The following is a 17,060-nucleotide window of genomic DNA, read 5'->3' on the forward strand; positions in this document are numbered from 1 at the left end:
ATTTTGAGAGAGCAAGCGAGCGCACAATGGGGAGGGGCAGAGAGAGAGAGAGAGAGGGAGAGAGAGAATCCCAAGCAGGCTCTGCACTGTCAATGCACCAGCCTGACGGGCTCGATCTCACCAACCAGATCATGACCTGAGCCGAAATCAGAAGTCGGATGCTTAACCGACTGACTGGGCCACCCAGGTGCCCCCCGATAATGCTTTTCTGATAGAATTTATTTGTTAGAAGTTATGTTTTCCATAGACCTGAAAAGCCCAGTTATGATTCAGTAGTCTCACCTGTTTTTAATTTAGCCTGTGGAACTACGTTTTAAAAAGTCTTTTAAACATTCAAAGTTAGGTCGTTCTAGGAAGAGTTAATGCTGTAATTTGCTAGGTCTCTACAAATGCTTCCCTGTGATAATTTGTTTCACCTGTTAAGTCTTTCAACTTTCTACTTGGGTTGTCTGCCTTTGCCATTTTGGTGCAGAGCTAAGTGTATTGAATGCAGTTATCACAGAGATTATTTGAACAGGTGTATATAGGGGCGCCTGGGTGGCTCAGTCGGTTAAGCGTCCGACTTCAGATCAGGTCACGATCTCACGGTCCATGAGTTTGAGCCCCGAGTCGGGCTCTGGGCTGATGGCTCAGAGCCTGGAGCCTGCTTCCGATTCTGTGTCTCCCCCTCTCTCTGCCCCTCCCCGTTCATGCTCTGTCTCTCTCTGTCTCAAAAATAAATAAACGTTAAAAAAAAAAAAAAAAAAATGAACAGGTGTATATAGACCTGTTGGTGAGTCCGGATTAAGGTGTGTTGTGCCAAAAGTAAAGGATAAATCAGTACTTTAAAAGTAATTAGAAAAAAGATTGTAGCTTCCACACAAACTGTTAAAAGACTTTCATTATCCAGATATTTTCAGCATTTCCTACATACCTGAAGTGATGGCTGTTTCAGTATTACTATGAGCTATTACAGCAATAATCAGAATTGGCAGTATGAAAGAGCATTTGTCCTACACGCTTTTTTTTGAACATAGGTTTTAAGTTCATTTATATGTATATGGATGACAGATGTGACTATGGTCAGGCCACATCTCTATATGTGTACAAAAATGTCTGTTATTCATATAAACACAATACAGCCTTAGCTCTTCATATAAATGAACATTAACTGTTCATATAAGTGAGCATTACTGTTGTGTCAGAGTAGATTTATAGATCTTGGGGAAGAATTGCTTCACTAAAGGGAGAAGGCATGTAAGGTTGCCACTTAAAAGTTTTTCTACTACCATTCCTGGAGGTTGGATCTTTAGAGTTTAAGATTCCTGAGAAGTGGGAGTAATTTCATTGCAATTAGGGGGAATCCCAATCCCCACCCCAAAAAAAAAAACCCCTCAAAACAAAACCCCAAACCTCGAAAGCTTTCGTGTGAATCCTTAGCAAGTTGCTTTAATGTTTTTATGGTTATAAATTTTGACCTGTTCTTTAGCCATTCCTGTATAATTTAAATTACGCCAAGGGATGAATGGGTTACCTAGCAAGTTTGGCCAATTTAAATATCCAGGGAATTTTCAATTGTTAAAGAGTCATTGAATTTTAGAGCTAGAAAATCACTTCACCTAACTGCCTGGTTTTGTAGAGGAAACTGAGACACAGAAGTAAAATGATTTACTCATGCTGTTAAGAGTCATTGCAAAACTGGGCCCCAGTTGTTGGGGAAGACCTTTCTCCTGTACATTCTGCCTTTGCCAAAAGAGGAGCTTGAGTCATAGGAGGAAATGATAGGATTTGGGGATATAGTGTAAAGGAAGACAGAGTCGGGAGATGTAGAGGTTGAGAGGTAGAGATTTCAGAGAAGTGGAATAATTGAGAGGATTCATTTTGATGACACTACAAGTAGACTTATGAAATGTTAGTACTGGAAGGGTTTCTAGAGGTTGAATCTTGACTCATTTCACAGTTGAGACCAAAGACTAGACATGCCCAGAATGACATAGGTTGTTAGTGGTAGGACTGGAACAGGAACTCGTCTCTTGACTCCTACACCCGTATATTTCTACATATTACTTCTGAGAGTGAGGTGATGGTGGAATATCCAGGCGAATCTGTCCCTTAGGCAGTTTCACATTTGGACCTGAATGCAGGTTAGGAATTAATGAAGTTGCATCACCAAAATAGAGGGTATAGCGAAATTACAAGAATAAAGAGCTCATTGAGGGAGCGCATGAGAACCACAAGACTGAAGCAGAGTGCTGGTGTAACTCACAGGAGGCCAAAGAGAAAAAGAAGCAGCTGAAGGAGATGGTAAAGAGATTGGGTGGGAGCTAGGAATGGGCACTGTCTCTGAGTCCAAAGGTTTTCAGAAGTTCTGGAACCAAGTGGCAGTTGTGTTGTCTGTCACACAGTTGAATGAGAATCAAGAAAGGGCCATTGGATTTGGCAAGAGGTCATTGATAAACCTGAGAATAGTTTCAACAGGGAGATTGAGAGGAAAGTCAGATTGCAAAGTGATGAGAAGGAAATGGGTAAATGGATGAAGACATACCTTCAAGGAGTTTGGTGGTGAAAGGAGACTGCAAGAGGGAAGAGAAGAAACTGATCTTTATTGAGATACTTGACATGTACTATTGGGGTTAATGTGCACAATACTAGGAAACTTCTTCCTTTTAGATACTGGGACTGAATGTGACCGTTTCCCTACTTCCCAGAAGCTCCCAGCTGGGTAATAAGTCATGATCACAAATGCTAGTGTTATAATGAGTGGAATAATAGTAGGTATGAGGTTTTATTGGAAATAGGAAAGTGGGACCACTTTATTGAGTTCCTAATATGTGTTAGACTCTGCTTTGAAATGAGTATTCAATTTGTAAATAAATGGAGCTACAAGTGGTAAGAAATTTATCCATAGTCACATTGAGACTAGGTGGTGGGGTTTATTCAGTTATTCCACAAGTATTTATTGGGTGTCCGCTAGGTGTGGGCCTTGTTCTGGGATCTTGGGGGATCTAACATTGAACAAAAGAGACAAAAATTCCTGCCCTCATGGAGCTTACATTCTAGAGGGGAGAGAAAAAAGATTCAAGCCCTGCCCTCTGGATTCCAGAGCCTGTTTTCTTTTTAGTATATCAGGTAAAGTGATAGGCTCTGAGAGTCTGGGCTGGAAGGGATCAGGACAGAGGGAGGGTGAATGTGAGCGCCGAAGGATAATCGTTTGCCTGGAGTCAGGGGGGAGCTTGCATTTCAGGAGGTGGGAACAAATGGTTGAATAGGTTGTACATTGGAAATTTTGGGATCCAGGCAGGACAGGACCTGAATCCTAAGTTTCTTCCAGTAGAAAGACCAGTGAATGTAAATCTGCCTGGGAAGATGAGGGGAGTAAGGAATTAGAGGAACCAAGGCAGTGGGGAGAACCGTGAACAACTTTGGCTTAGAGGATGGAGATTTAGCTTTGAGCCATCAGTCCATAAAGTGTTTTGATAGCCCCTTGTGTAGTTGCTGTCGTGATGTGTTTTTGTGCTGTAACGAAGGTCAGCCCTAATGGATGAGGTCCTATCATTAAAGTAACCCTTGGGGACGGTGCCTAACTGGCAAGAAAGATTGGAGGTGGTATGGCCTAAGCTAGGGTTTTGATGAAGGGATCTTAAGGGATCAGGGAGCCTGAGATATGCAGATAAACCAGCAAAGGACAGTTATTTTTTTATTTAAAAAATTTATTTTTGTAGTTTTATTTAATCTCTACACCCCACGTAGGGCTCAAACTCACGACTCCGAGATGAGTCACGTGCTCCTCTGATTGAACCAACCTGGTGCCTCTTTTTAAAAAAATTTTTGGGGGGGTACCTGGCTGATTCAGTCAGAGGAACATGTGATTCTACACCCACGTGGGGTGTAGAGATTACTTAAGTAAATAAAATCTTTATTTTTTTTTTTAAGACAAAAAGGACATTTATATAACATCTGGAAAAGTGTGAGTAGAAATAAAGTTTTTACTTGGAAGATCAATGATACTGTCTCTTTGTCTTAGGAAGTGAGAGAAAGATGATGTGGTGAAAAGAGAGCAACTCTGTTTGTTTAAATTGAATTATTGGTGGTGTGTACAGTTCAAAATGATTTTTCCCTTAAGTGGAACCAAACCAAAGGAACAAGATCTTTTTTTTTTTTTTTTTTTTTTTTTTGAGACAGAGAGAGACAGAGCATGAACGGGGGAGGAGCAGAGAGAGAGGGAGACACAGAATCGGAAGCAGGCTCTGGGCCATCAGCCCAGAGCCCGACGCGGGGCTCGAACTCACGGACCGTGAGATCGTGACCTGAGCTGAAGTCGGACGCTTAACCGACTGAGCCACCCAGGCGCCCCAACAAGATCTTTTTAAATCCAGTGTGCCCAGTAAACTGTTGTGAAGAGAAATGCAAGCTCACCCCGGGTCCTCCAACTAAACATAGCCCGGTTCTCCTCCTTTTCATTGGGCTGTAGGCGAAAGAGGAAGAAATGAATGACGGTCTTATCTCCTTTGTTCTCCCAACTGGCCTTCTCCGTAGTCTTCATCTTCCCTTGAAGCACAGTTCATTGTGCACAACTGCATACGTTCTGGTCATCGGTTTATTCCATCTTGTCTGTAGCCCCAGGAACCTTACCTCCTGTGCCTGGTGCTCTGACAAAACCATCTGCATCCTCGGGGTCGTAGCTTTCAACCGTATTCCAGAACATACGGTTCATTGTTGTTACAGTCGTTTATTGTGGGCCTGCTGTGTGTCAGTACGTCCACATTGCTCAGCACACTTTAATGGTGGAATAGATGAAATTGAAAGAGCCAGCATCATGAACTTAATTGTGAAGTCCCCCGGGACTGTTGCACGGGTTACTGGGTTTGGCTGTATCTGAGAGAGCCTTCAAGTAAGTTTCATTCATTCATTCACACATTCATTCACATAACAGCGAGCCAGCATGGCGCTTCTGCCGCATGAAGCCCTAGGCCCTACCTCTCTTGTTGCTCCAGTGCTCCCGGGTGTTGCCCTCATGTGCCTGGTGCGGGATGACTCCCCCCCCCCCCCCCCCGCTGATGCATCCAGCTAGCAGGAAAGGGGGAAGTTGTTATATCGTTTCCAGTCAGAACTTAGGCACACGGTGATGGCCCTGCTACGGGATTGGGTTGAAAACGTGTTTCTTTCCGGCAGTGTTATGCCCAGCAAAAAAATCTGTTGGATTTTTTAGCAGGAGGGGAAAATGAATGTTGGGGGAGCGACCAGCCATCTCAGGGACCTTGTTTGGAACTGCTCTGAGTATTGCACAGTACTTAACACTGTGGCTTATCCATAAGGTCCGAATAAATTGTTCTTGTTAGTTCTTTTATATGAAAGATTGAAGGTCCTTAGTTCCTGGATTCACCTGCTATTGTGGCAATAAAAAGAACTGTGAGAGAATATTCACAGAAATGTTTCCTTTTATCCAGGCAGTAAAGGGAAAGAAAAATATTCCTATACATTTATCACAATGATACCATGACAGTTCTTGTGTATTTATAACTTGTTTTCCAGTAGTCTGCCAGAAATTAATAAGTGGCAAGACCCTTTTGTTGCTGACATTTTAAATATAAAAAGTGATCAGCAGTTTCTTTAGCTTAAAGGGTGCAGTATGGCAGTCTTGCTGTTTGTTGACTTTGCCTGCTGTGATCAGGCAACCTTCAGTCCTTCCCAGACAAAAGTAACTTGGGAACCATATTTGTGATTTTGGCCATATCTGCTTACCTGTACAATGCTTTACTTAATATTTATCTTTCAATTTACTTTATTATTTTTAAATTTTTTTAATGTTTACTTATTTTTGAAAGAGAGAGAGAGCATGAGCAAGGGAGGGGCAGAGAAGGAGACACAGAATCTGAAGCAGGCTCCAGTGTCTGAGCTGTCAGCATAGAGCCCCATGTGGGGCTCGAACCCACAAGCTGTGAAATCATGACCCGAGCGGAAGTCAGATGCTCAACTGACTGAGCCACCCAGGTGCCTCTCAGTTTACTTTAAGTTGATTCCCCTTTTAAACTTGCCATCCTTCTAAGCAATAGTCCGTTAAAACATGGTTTTGTTTCCTAATACACATTAAAATACATAATTATTAGAATAAAAATTGTCCTTTTAACTACATGGAAACATCTCCTTTAATGCCTGTGGCACATACTCACATTTAGGGAAATAGTGCTTTGCTTCATCCTTAAGCTACGCTTGTAGCTTTTTGTAAACTTTCCGTAAATCCATAGCTACTAAGTGGCTCGGAATTTCTTTCTTTTTTTAAAATTAAGTTTTTTTGTTCATTTTTGAGAGAGAAAGTGCAAGCAGGGGAGGGGCAGAGAGAGGGAGAGAGAATCCCACGCAGGCTCTGTGCTGTCAGCGCAGAGCCTGACACGGGGCTTGAACCCACGAATCGTGAGACCATGACTGGAGCCAAAGTCAGACGCTTAACCAACTGAGCCACCCAGGGGCCCCGGCTCTGAATTTCAAAGAATTAATATCTTTGTGCATTCAACTGTGTCAGGGAAACTACTAGTTAGTGCTTAATTTTGAGCTAAAGAATTAATTGCCCCTAAAATGCTGACTAGGTTATTAAGAGTGATCTGCTAGTCCTAGCCCCTAAACATCCTTTCAGGCTTCTCTCCAGAACTTGTTGGGCAAGATGTTTAGCTTTTGTAAGCTCTAGTATCCTTATATTAATTAATTAATTAATTAAATTTACATCCAAATTAGTTAGCATATAGTGCAACAATGATTTCAGGAGTAGATTCCTTAATGCCCTTTACCCATTTAGCCCATCCCCCCTCCCACAACCCCTCCAGTAACCCTCTGTTTGTTCTCCATATTTATGACTCTTATGCTTTGTCCCCCTTCCTGTTTTTATATTATTTTTGCTTCCCTTCCCTTATGCTCATCTGTTTTGTATCTTAAATTCCTCATATGAGTGAAGTCATAAGATATTTGTCTTTCTTTGACTAATTTCACTTAGCATAATACCCTCCAGTTCCATCCACGTAGTTGCAAATGGCAAGATTTCATTCTTTTTGATTGCCGAGTAATACTCCGTTGTATCTGTATACCACATCTTCTTTATCCATTCATCCATCGGTGGACATTTGGGCTCTTTCCATACCTTGGCTATTGTTGATAGTGCTGCTATAAACATTGGGGTGCATGTGCCCCTTTGAAACAGCACACCCGTATCCCTTGGGTAAATAAATACCTAGCAGTGCCATTGCTGGGTCAAAGGGTAGTTCTTTTTTTAGTTTTTTGAGGAACCTCCATACTGTTTTCCAGAGTGGCTGTACCAGCTTGCATTCCTACCTAGTATCCTTGTTTTTAAATACAGGGTGGTATTATTTACCTCATAGGATTGTTCTGAGGATTAAATTAAATGTATGTAAAAGGCTTAGCAGTGGCGGGCATCCTTTCTACTGTTGATGGACATTTGGATTGTTTCTGGTTTTGGACTATTTTGAATAAAGCTGATGTGAATGAACATTCTTGTATTTCTGTCTTTTGGTAGACATAAGCATTTATTTCTCTTACATACCTAGGAGTAGAATTGCTAGGTTATGTCTAGTTTTAATAGATATTGTCAAGAAGATTTCCAGAGTGGTTATATTCTCATCAGAATGTGTGTGAATATTCCAGTTGTACCATATCCTCTCCCACAGTTGATATTGTCCGTCTTTTAAATTTTAGCCTTTCAGATGGACAGGTGATGGTATCTCATTATGGTTTTAATTTATGTTTTCTTTGATAAGTAATGGTATGGAACCACCTCTTTATATGATTATTGACCATTTGGATATCCTTTTTTCGTGAAGTGCCTTTTGCTTATTACTATTTTAAAAATTGGAATATTTGTCCTTTTCTTATGGATTTCTGTATTCATTCTGGATGTGAGTTTTTGGATACAGGTATTGTGAATATTTTCTCCTAGCCTGTGGCTTTCATATTTACTTAATGATGTCTTTTAATGAACAAAAATTCTTAATTTTATCATGGAGTCTAATTTGTCATTTTTTTTCTTTTATGGTTAGTGCTTTTGTGTTGTTTAAGAAGGTTTTGCTTTTCCCATGTTCAAAAATACAAATTTAAAAAAAAGATTTGAAACTTAATATTTTTCTCTCCAACAATCTAGGTGATGCCATGGAGACTGGAAAGCCTGGTCCAGTGCAGGTTGTTTTGGTTCAGAAAGACCAGCATTCCTTTGAGCTAGAAGAGAAAGCTTTGGCCAGCATTCTCTTGCAGGACCACATCCGAGACCTTGATGTGGTGGTGGTGTCTGTGGCTGGTGCCTTCCGGAAGGGCAAATCCTTCTTTCTGGACTTTATGCTACGATACTTGTATTTCCAGGTAAGTGAGAATTATTTCCTCTCAGGTTAGAAAATGAGACTTTTGTGTCCAAAAGAGCAAGATAAGCTCATGGATTATCCTTGATGTGCAAAATTACTCAAAATTTAAGATTTAATGGATATTACTTATTTCTCCTGTAGAAGGAAGGTGGCCGTTCAAATTGGTTGGGTGACTCAGAAGAACCGTTAACAGGATTTTCATGGAGAGGGGGCTCTGACCCAGAAACCACTGGGATTCAGATCTGGAGTGAAGTTTTCACCGTGGAGAAGCCAGGTGGGAAGAAGGTAAGGAAGAACAGACTTTTAAATGAACAAAAACAACAAAATGGGAACTTTAGTGTGTACTCTGATAATTCAGTTAAAAATAATATTTATCCAGGGGCTCTGGGTGGCTCAGTCGGTTGAGCGTCTGACTTCAGCTCAGGTCATGGTCTCATGGTTCATGAGTTCAAGCCCACATCGGGCTCGCTGCTGTCAGCCTGTAGGCACAGAGCCCGCTTCGGATCCTCTGTGTCTCTCTCTCTCTCTCTCTCTCTCTTTCTCTCTCTCTCTCTCTCTCTCTCTCTCTGTTCCTACCCCACCCGTGCATTCTCTCAAAAATAAACGTTAAAAAAAAAAAAGAATAAAAAGGTTTGTTAAATGGTACCAGAGTAGTATTTAATCTAGACCTATTTACTCCTCACCACCCAGTACTCTTCTGAGTACTCTAGAATTATGTCTGGCTGAGGGAACACGCCTGTTCTTGGCTGTCTGTGAGCACGGGGTACTGTTCCCTCTGAACCTTTTGGATGGTTGTTTCTCGAGCCTCAGGTAGTGTCCTCATGCTGAACTCTTGACGTGGACCCTCTGCAGATCCCTGGGGTTTGTTGTATCTCTCTCTGCCTGGGAATTCCAGCTTTCTTGGTCTCCCTGACTCTCAGCTGTGTCTCTTCAACTCAGGGAATCTGTCGGGTTCTGCCTGGGTTTCCCTTGCCCGAGCCTTGGCCGGTAAGCTGGGACAACGGACGGGCTCACCTTACCTGTTTCCTTTCCCTTGAGGATCATTATCCTTTGTTACCTGATGTCCAGTGTCTTGAACTGCCTTTTCATGTATTTTGTTCTTTTTTGGTTTCAGGTAGGAGGGTAATTTCAGTCTCTTACTCCATTTTGGTGGGAAGTGGAAGCCCAGTCTTCCCATTTTAGAGATGCCAGAAAGAGACCCCGGGAGTTAAGGCCTGCAGTGGGTAATACAGGGGCTCTTCGGTCGGGCATTACAACAAGGCTCTACAACTGTTCATTTCTGTGTTTTTCAGTATCACTGCTCTCTTTCTACATTTCTGATAATGTATGGTAGATGCTTTCATAATTTTCTTTCTAGGAATACGTAATTATTTTTGACTTCGTGATTTTGTAGAACTGGTGGATCTGATTCTTATTTTGGGGGGCAACTGGTGTGTTAATTTTTCATAATAGTTTAGGAAGTCTCTACAAAGTTAGTAGTAAGCAAGCTTTGCTTTTAGTTATCTGACATTTGTAGTGCCCTCATTTTATCTTGTTGAATTGACTCCCATAAAGCTCATTGTTTTTTGACATCATTTTGGCTTCCTCACCTTTAAAAAAATTAATGGATTTTACTTATTTATTTTTTGAGATGATTATTTTATTTGTTTATTTAAAATTTACAACCAAGTAAATTTAAGTTAGCATATATTAGTTAGTTAGCATATAGTGCAACAATGATTTCAGGAGTAGATTCCTTAATGCCCTTTACCCATTTAGCCCATCCCCCCTCCCACAAACCCTATAGTAACCCTCTGCTTGTTCTCCATATTTAAGAGAAACAAAACATATTTATGTTTTGTCCCTTCCCTTGTTTTTATATTATTTTTGCTTCCTTTCCCTTACGGTCATCTGTTTTGTCTCTTAAAGTCCTCATATGAGTGAAGTCATATGCTATTTTTCTTTCTCTGACTAATATCACTTAGCATAATACTCTCTAGTTCCATCCATATAGTTGTATATGGCAAGATTTCATTTTTGATTGCTGAATAATATCCCATTGTATATATATATTTACCACATCTTCTTTATCCATTGTTCCGTCGATGGACATTTGGGCTCTTTCCATACTTTGGCTATAGTCGGCAGTGCTGCTATAAACATCGGGGTGCATGTGCCCCTTTGAAACAGCACGCCTGTATCCCTTGGATGAATACCTAGTAGTGCAATTGCTGGGTCGTAGGGTAGTTCTATTTTTAATTTTTTTGAGGAACCTCCATCCTGTTTTCCAGAGTGGCTGCACCAGTTTGCATTAATAGACTTTATTTTTGGGGACAATTTTAGATTTATGGAAAAATTGATGAGAAACTGCTGAGTTCTCATACCCCCCTTCCCATCTGCCAGTTTCCCCCTATTGTTTATATCTTGTTTTAGTGTAATGCATTTTTTATAATAATGAACCAATATTGATATATTGCTATTAACCAAAGCCCACAGTTTACATTAGGATTCCTTCTTTGTGCTCTACATTCTGTGGGTTTTGGTAAATGTATACTGATATGCAGCTACCATTATTGTGTCAGACAGAATAGGTACACTGCCCTAAAAATCCTCTGTGCTCCACCTGTTTGTTCCTGCCTCCTCCCCCCTCCTCCTCTCAGAACTGGCAACCTCTGATCTTCTGTCTCCATAGTTCTGCCTTTTCTGGAAAGTCATATAGTTGGAATCAGACAGTCTGTAGCCTTTTCTGATTGGCTTCTTTCCCTTAGCAGTGTACTTTTATGGTTCCTCACCTTTTTTAATGACTTGATAGCTCATTTCTTTTTATTCCTGAATAATATTCCATTATATGGATGTTCCACAGTGTATCTTCACCTACTGAAGGACATCTTGTTTGCTTCCAGGTTTTGGCAATTATGCAGTCAAATGCCCTACCCCTGAGCTATACTCCCAAGTTTTGGCAATTACGAATAAAGCTGCTGGAAGCATTTGTGAGCAGGTTTTTGTGTGGATGTCAGTTTCAACTCATTTGAGTAAATACCAAGGAGTGTGATCGTTAGATTGTATGTAAGGCGATGTTTAGTTTTGTAAGAAACTGCCAAACTGTCTTCCAAAGTAGCTGTATCATTTTGTACTGTTTCGAGCAATGATGCAAGTTCCTGTTGTTCCACATACTCGTCGGCATGTAATGTTGTCCATCTTCTTGATTTTGGCCATCCTAATAGGTGTGTAGAGATATCTTGGTGTTGTGTTTCCTACCTCTTTAAAAAACATTATGTTCAGACATTCAACAGGATCAGGAGTGCTTTCAGAAATCAATATAATATTGTAGAAATGCCATACTAATAAACAGTTTTTTTAGAAGTTTCCCAAATAAAAGTTTCACGATTGTCTTTTTTTTTTAATTTTTTTTTAAACTTTTATTTATTTTTGAGAGACAGAAAGAGAGCGTGAGCAGGGGAGGGTCAGAGAGACGGGGAGACGTAGAATCCGAAACAGGCTCCAGGCTCTGAGCTGTCAGCACGGAGCCTGACATGGGGCTCAAACCAACTACTGTGAGATTATGACCTGAGCCGAAGTTGGATGCTTAATTGACTGAGCCCCCCGGGCATCCCATGATTGTCTTAAAAAAAAAAAAAAAAAATGTTTACTTATTTATTTTTGAGAGAGGAAGAGGGAGGGAGAGGGAGGAGCAGAGAGAGAGGGAGACAGAATCTGAAGCAGGCTCTGTGCTGTGCTAACAGTGCAGGGGTTCGAACCCACTAACCGAAAGACCATTACCTGACCTGAAGTCGGATGCTTAACTGACTGAGCCATTCATGAGGCACTCCATGATTGTCTTAACTTTTTAATATACTTGGTGAGATTTTAGCTTAGCACTTACCTGGATAAAAATGTAGATAATTTATTTATACTTTTTAGTTGAAAATCTTTTAAATATGTAACTCGTGTATTCTTTTTAACTGTTATGTAGTAATTATATGAATGTCTTATTTTATCCATTTACCTACTCCATTAAATTAAATTAAACCCATTTAGATGGTCTCCTTTTAAAAAAATTTTTTTTTAAAAATTTTTATAATCCTTGCTACAGTGAACAATCTGATAAATCTCTCCTTGAGTAAATGTGCAAGCATGACCCCAAGCCATAGTTTTTGAACTCTGTCCATGACCCATGAAGGGTAGAGAAATCAATTTATTGGCTCATGACCAGTATTTAAAAAGAAAGAACTAGAACAGAGCAGAAAGTATCAGAGTGCAGTGTGCATACACATTTAGTTTCAGCTTTATGTATGTGTGTAATGTATTCAGTCACGATGTTAAATATATTTCTTTCTTTGGGTTCTGGTCCAGAACATTAGAGAGCCACCTGGCAGTGCATTTGCTAGGTCTGAGAATGCCCATTTCCCCTTTTCTAGCTGCTACTAAATTGTTCTTGACTGTGGTTGTGACAGTTCACCATTTCACTGTGTGAGACGAGAATACCGTTTCCCCAGACATCCAGCAGTTTATCTGAGCGTACATGTGACTCCTGTTCTGCAAGAGCTTCTCTTTAGCATTTCATTTCCCCATTTGCCTTATTTTTCTTTTTGTAAATATATGCCATGATGAGCTCTTTTTTATTGAGATATAATTCACACATCATAAAAGTCATCTTTTAAAAGTATATAATTTAGGGGTACTCGGGTGGCTCGGTTGGTTAAGCACCTGACTCTTGATTTCTGCTCAGGTCATGATCTCTGGGTTCATGGGATCGAGCCCCACGTCAGGCTCTGCACTGACAGCACAGAGTCTGCTTGGGATTCTCTCTGTCCCTCTCTTTCTGCCCTTCCCCTGCTCGCTCACTGTCTCTCTCTCAAAATAAATATTTTTTTTTAAAGTGTATAATTCAGTGGTTTTTTTATCTACTCATGAGGCTGTGCAAGGATCACAATTGTCTAATTCCAGAACACTTTCATCACCCCAAAAAGAAACCCGGTACTCATTAGCAGTCACTCCCCCATTTCCCTCTTTTCACAGCACCTGGCCACTCTTGATCTACTTTCCCTCTCCATGGATCTGTTTGCCTGCTCTGAACATTTATTTCATACAAATGGAGTCATACAATAGGTGGTTCTTATGTCTGGCCTCTCCCCACTCCCAGCCCAGCGCCCTCAACACCCATCCGTGGTGTAGCATCATCAATGCTTCATTTCTTTTCGTGGCTGAGTAATACTCTGCTGTATGGACGTGTCACACTTTATCTTTCATCATTTGAAGGATATTTGGGTTATTTTTACTTTGTGGGTATTATGAGTAATGCTACCATGAGCATTCATGTACAAGTTTTCATGTAAACATAGGTTTTCTTTCTCCTTGTTTTTACTGTAGTTAAGAGCATTTAACATGAGATCTACCTTGTTAGAATTTTAAGTGCATAATATAATGCTGTTAACTATAGGCAGTAGGCTGTGTAGCAGATTTTGAGAACTCGTCCATCTTGTGTAACTAAAACTTTATACCCATTAAACAGCGCCCATTTAGCCTTCTCCTCAGCCAACCACCATTCTCTTCTCTGTTTCCTTGAGTTTGACTATTTTAGATGTCTCATGTCAGTGGAATCAGGCAGCATTTGTCCTTCTGTGACTGGCTTATCTCAGTATCCTCTACACTAAATTGGTAGATAGCAAAAATTCACGGGCGCTAATTGAGGAGAAAGAGATGCCCGGAAGCGTACTTTGGCAATACGGCAATGACCTTGCTTGGTTCCTGCTGGACCTGGGAGAGATCGAAGGTTGTCATGTATGGCAGGATTTCCTTCCTGTTTAAGGCTCAGTAGTATTCCACTGTAGGTAGATACCACATTTTCTGTATTCCTTCATCAGTTGATGACCATGGGAGCAATGACCATAGGAGTCGAGATATCTTGAGATACTGCTTTGAATTCTTTTTGGGTACATGCCCAGAAGAGGAATTGCTGGATCATAAGGTAGTTCTATTTTTAATTTTTTTTAAAAGTTTTTCATGTATTTTGATAGAGATAGCATGTGCAAGTGGGGAAGGGGCAGAGAGAGAGAGAATCCCAAACAGGCTCTGCACTTGACAGCATGGAGCCTGACTTGGGGCTCGAACCCATGAACCGTGAGATTAAGAACTGAGCTGAAACCAAGAGTCGGATGTTTAACTGACTGAGCCACCCAGGCCCCCTCCCACTGAGCCACTCTGACTGGTGTGGGGGATACTTCATTGTGGTTTTGATTTTCATTTCCCTGATTATTAGTGAATGATACTGAGAATCTTTTCATGTGTCTATTGGCCATCTGTATGTCTTCTTTGGAAAAATGTCTATTCAGATCCTCTACCTACTTTTTTTTTAATGTTTATTTGAGAGAGAGAGAGAGAGAGAGAGAGACAGAGCAGAGGGGGAGGGGCAGAGCGGGAGACACAATCCGAAGCAGGCTCCAGGCTCCAGGCTCCAGGCTCCAGGCTCCGAGCTGTCAGCACAGATCCCAATGCGGGGCTTGAACTCACGAACCGTGAGATCATGACCTGAGCTGAAGTCAGATGAGCCACCCAGGCGCCCCTCCTCTACCTACTTTTTAATCAGATTGTTTGCTTTTTAGTGTTGAGGCATATAAGTTCTATATATATATTTTAGATCTTAATCCTTTATTGGATATATCATTTGTAGATATTTTCTCCTATTCAGTAATGCCTTTTTGTTTTTTCGGTTGTTTCCTTTGTTGTGCAGTAGGTTTTTTTTTTTTTTTTTTTTTTTTTTCAATTTAAAAATTTTAAATTTCATTTGTTCAAAAGCTTTTTATTTTGGTTCATTGTGGCTTTGATTTACATTTGTGTTTCCATAATGACTAATGATGTTGAGAATATTTTTATGTACTTACTAGCCACTTGCATATTTTCTTGGGAGAAATAACTATTCAAATCAAATTCATTTTTTAGTTGGATCATTTGTCTTTATTGTTGAATTGTTCTTTATATACTTTGAATACTAGACCCTTGTCAACATAGATAATTTGCAGTTATTTTCTTTTATTCGATAGGTTGTCTTTTAATTTTCTTAATAGTGTCTCTTGACGTGCAAAAGTTTTAGTTTTAATGAAATCTAATTTGTGTACTTTTTTTTGTTTGCTTGTGCTTTATGTTCAAGCAACCTTTACTAAACCCAAGATCATGAAGATCTTGGAAACACCTCTGTTTCCTGAGGGTTTTGTGGTTTTAGTTCCTATATTTAGGTTTTTGATCCATTTTGAGTTAATTTTTGTAGGTGATGTGAGGTAGGGATCCTTTTGTGTGTGGATATTCATTTCTTTCAGCTATAATTGGTGTTGATTACTCAGTTTGACAGTATGCTCTTCAGAAAATGGATGTGTGGAAAGGATAAAGTTTTCATGTCTGTCACTAGGTTTCAGTGTATTGAGGCTAGAAACTTTATTTGCTTTGATTTATTTTAATGCATAATACTTCCTTTTTAAAATTTTTTTTTTAACGTTTATTTATTTTTGAGAGAGACAGAGACAGAATGCGAGTGGGTTGGGGGAAGAGAGAGAGGGAGACACAGAATCCGAAGCAGACTCTAGGCTCTGAGCTGTCAGTACAGAGCCCAACGCGGGGCTCGAATTCACGAGCTGTGAGATCATGACCTGAGCCGAAGTCAGATGCTCAACTGACTGAGCCACTCAGGTGCCCCGATGCATAATACTTTCTTTTGCGTGGGTTTATATCATATCTCTTCTACCACAGTAGTGGATTGGGTATCTGAAAATAAACTCAAAAACATAATATGTGATTACTAGGACCTGATCTATGAATTACATAAAGTAATAATCATTTCTGTGAACAAAAATGCCTGAATGATTGACTAGGTAGGTGAGCTAATCGGTCTCAACATTGGACTTTTTTTTTTTAATGTGTATTCATTTTTGAGAGATAGAGAGCGTGAGTTGGGGAGGGTCAGAGAGAGAGAGGGAGACACAGAATCTGAAGCAGGCTCCAGGCTCTGGCCTGTCAGCACAGAGCCCGACTTGAACTCATGAACCAGGAGATCGTGACCCGAGCCAAAGTCAGATACTTAACCGACTGAGCCACCCAGGCGCCCCAACATTTGACTCTTAATTGGTGGGCATTTTCCCCTTCCATACGTATTGCTCTGTAGGCCTCTGTTTCATACCATCTCATCAGGTCAGAGCAGATAATCTTCTCCAGGAGGATTCTCTGATCAAGACAAAGCCCCTAAATAACTACTTTTCTGTGGAATTTACGAACAGGTGCCAAAGCCTCATTTATGTGTCACCTGACTTTTCAATTTCTTTTTTACATTTTTCCCTTTCTCACTCTTACTTTGCTGGTCTTTTCCTTCCTCTTAGGTTGCAGTTGTTCTGATGGATACCCAGGGGGCATTTGACAGCCAGTCCACCGTGAAAGACTGTGCCACCATCTTCGCTCTAAGCACCATGACCAGTTCTGTGCAGGTAACACCACTTGCTTAAGATAAAAGTTTGCAGAGGAAATAAGAGAAATGGAGTGTATCTATTTTCAGTTATTGTTCTGTTATCAGAATCCCTAGGTGACATGTAAATGTTCTTTTTAGACTACAGATAGACGTTAAGCTCTTAGAAGCTCAAAAAGGAGCTTAGACTGTTTTTCCACTTTGGTCGTAAGTATATATAAAATACGCCAAAAAAAGTCTGGAAAGTGGAAATTGAAATCACATTAATTACATCACACAGGAACTGGAGATTTGGTAAG

The 17,060-nt window shown here is 40.4% G+C and overlaps 1 protein-coding gene across 2 annotated transcripts in view; it reads left to right on the forward strand.

Annotated features, from left to right (window-relative positions):
* Window positions 1-17,060, forward strand: part of ATL3 (atlastin GTPase 3) — a 48,920-nt gene that overhangs the window by 4,432 nt on the left and 27,428 nt on the right. For both annotated transcript variants that reach the window (XM_019414760.2, XM_019414759.2), the window contains exons 2-4: window positions 8,123-8,337; window positions 8,478-8,621; window positions 16,679-16,783. In XM_019414760.2, the coding sequence (XP_019270305.2) occupies window positions 8,131-8,337; window positions 8,478-8,621; window positions 16,679-16,783 (456 nt within the window). In that variant the 5' untranslated portion in view covers window positions 8,123-8,130. The remainder of the gene's footprint in view (window positions 1-8,122; window positions 8,338-8,477; window positions 8,622-16,678; window positions 16,784-17,060) is intronic.

Source organism: Panthera pardus, unplaced genomic scaffold (genome assembly GCF_024362965.1).
Source record: "Panthera pardus isolate Hobbes unplaced genomic scaffold, ASM2436296v1 HiC_scaffold_12, whole genome shotgun sequence".
Lineage (NCBI taxonomy): Eukaryota > Metazoa > Chordata > Mammalia > Carnivora > Felidae > Panthera > Panthera pardus.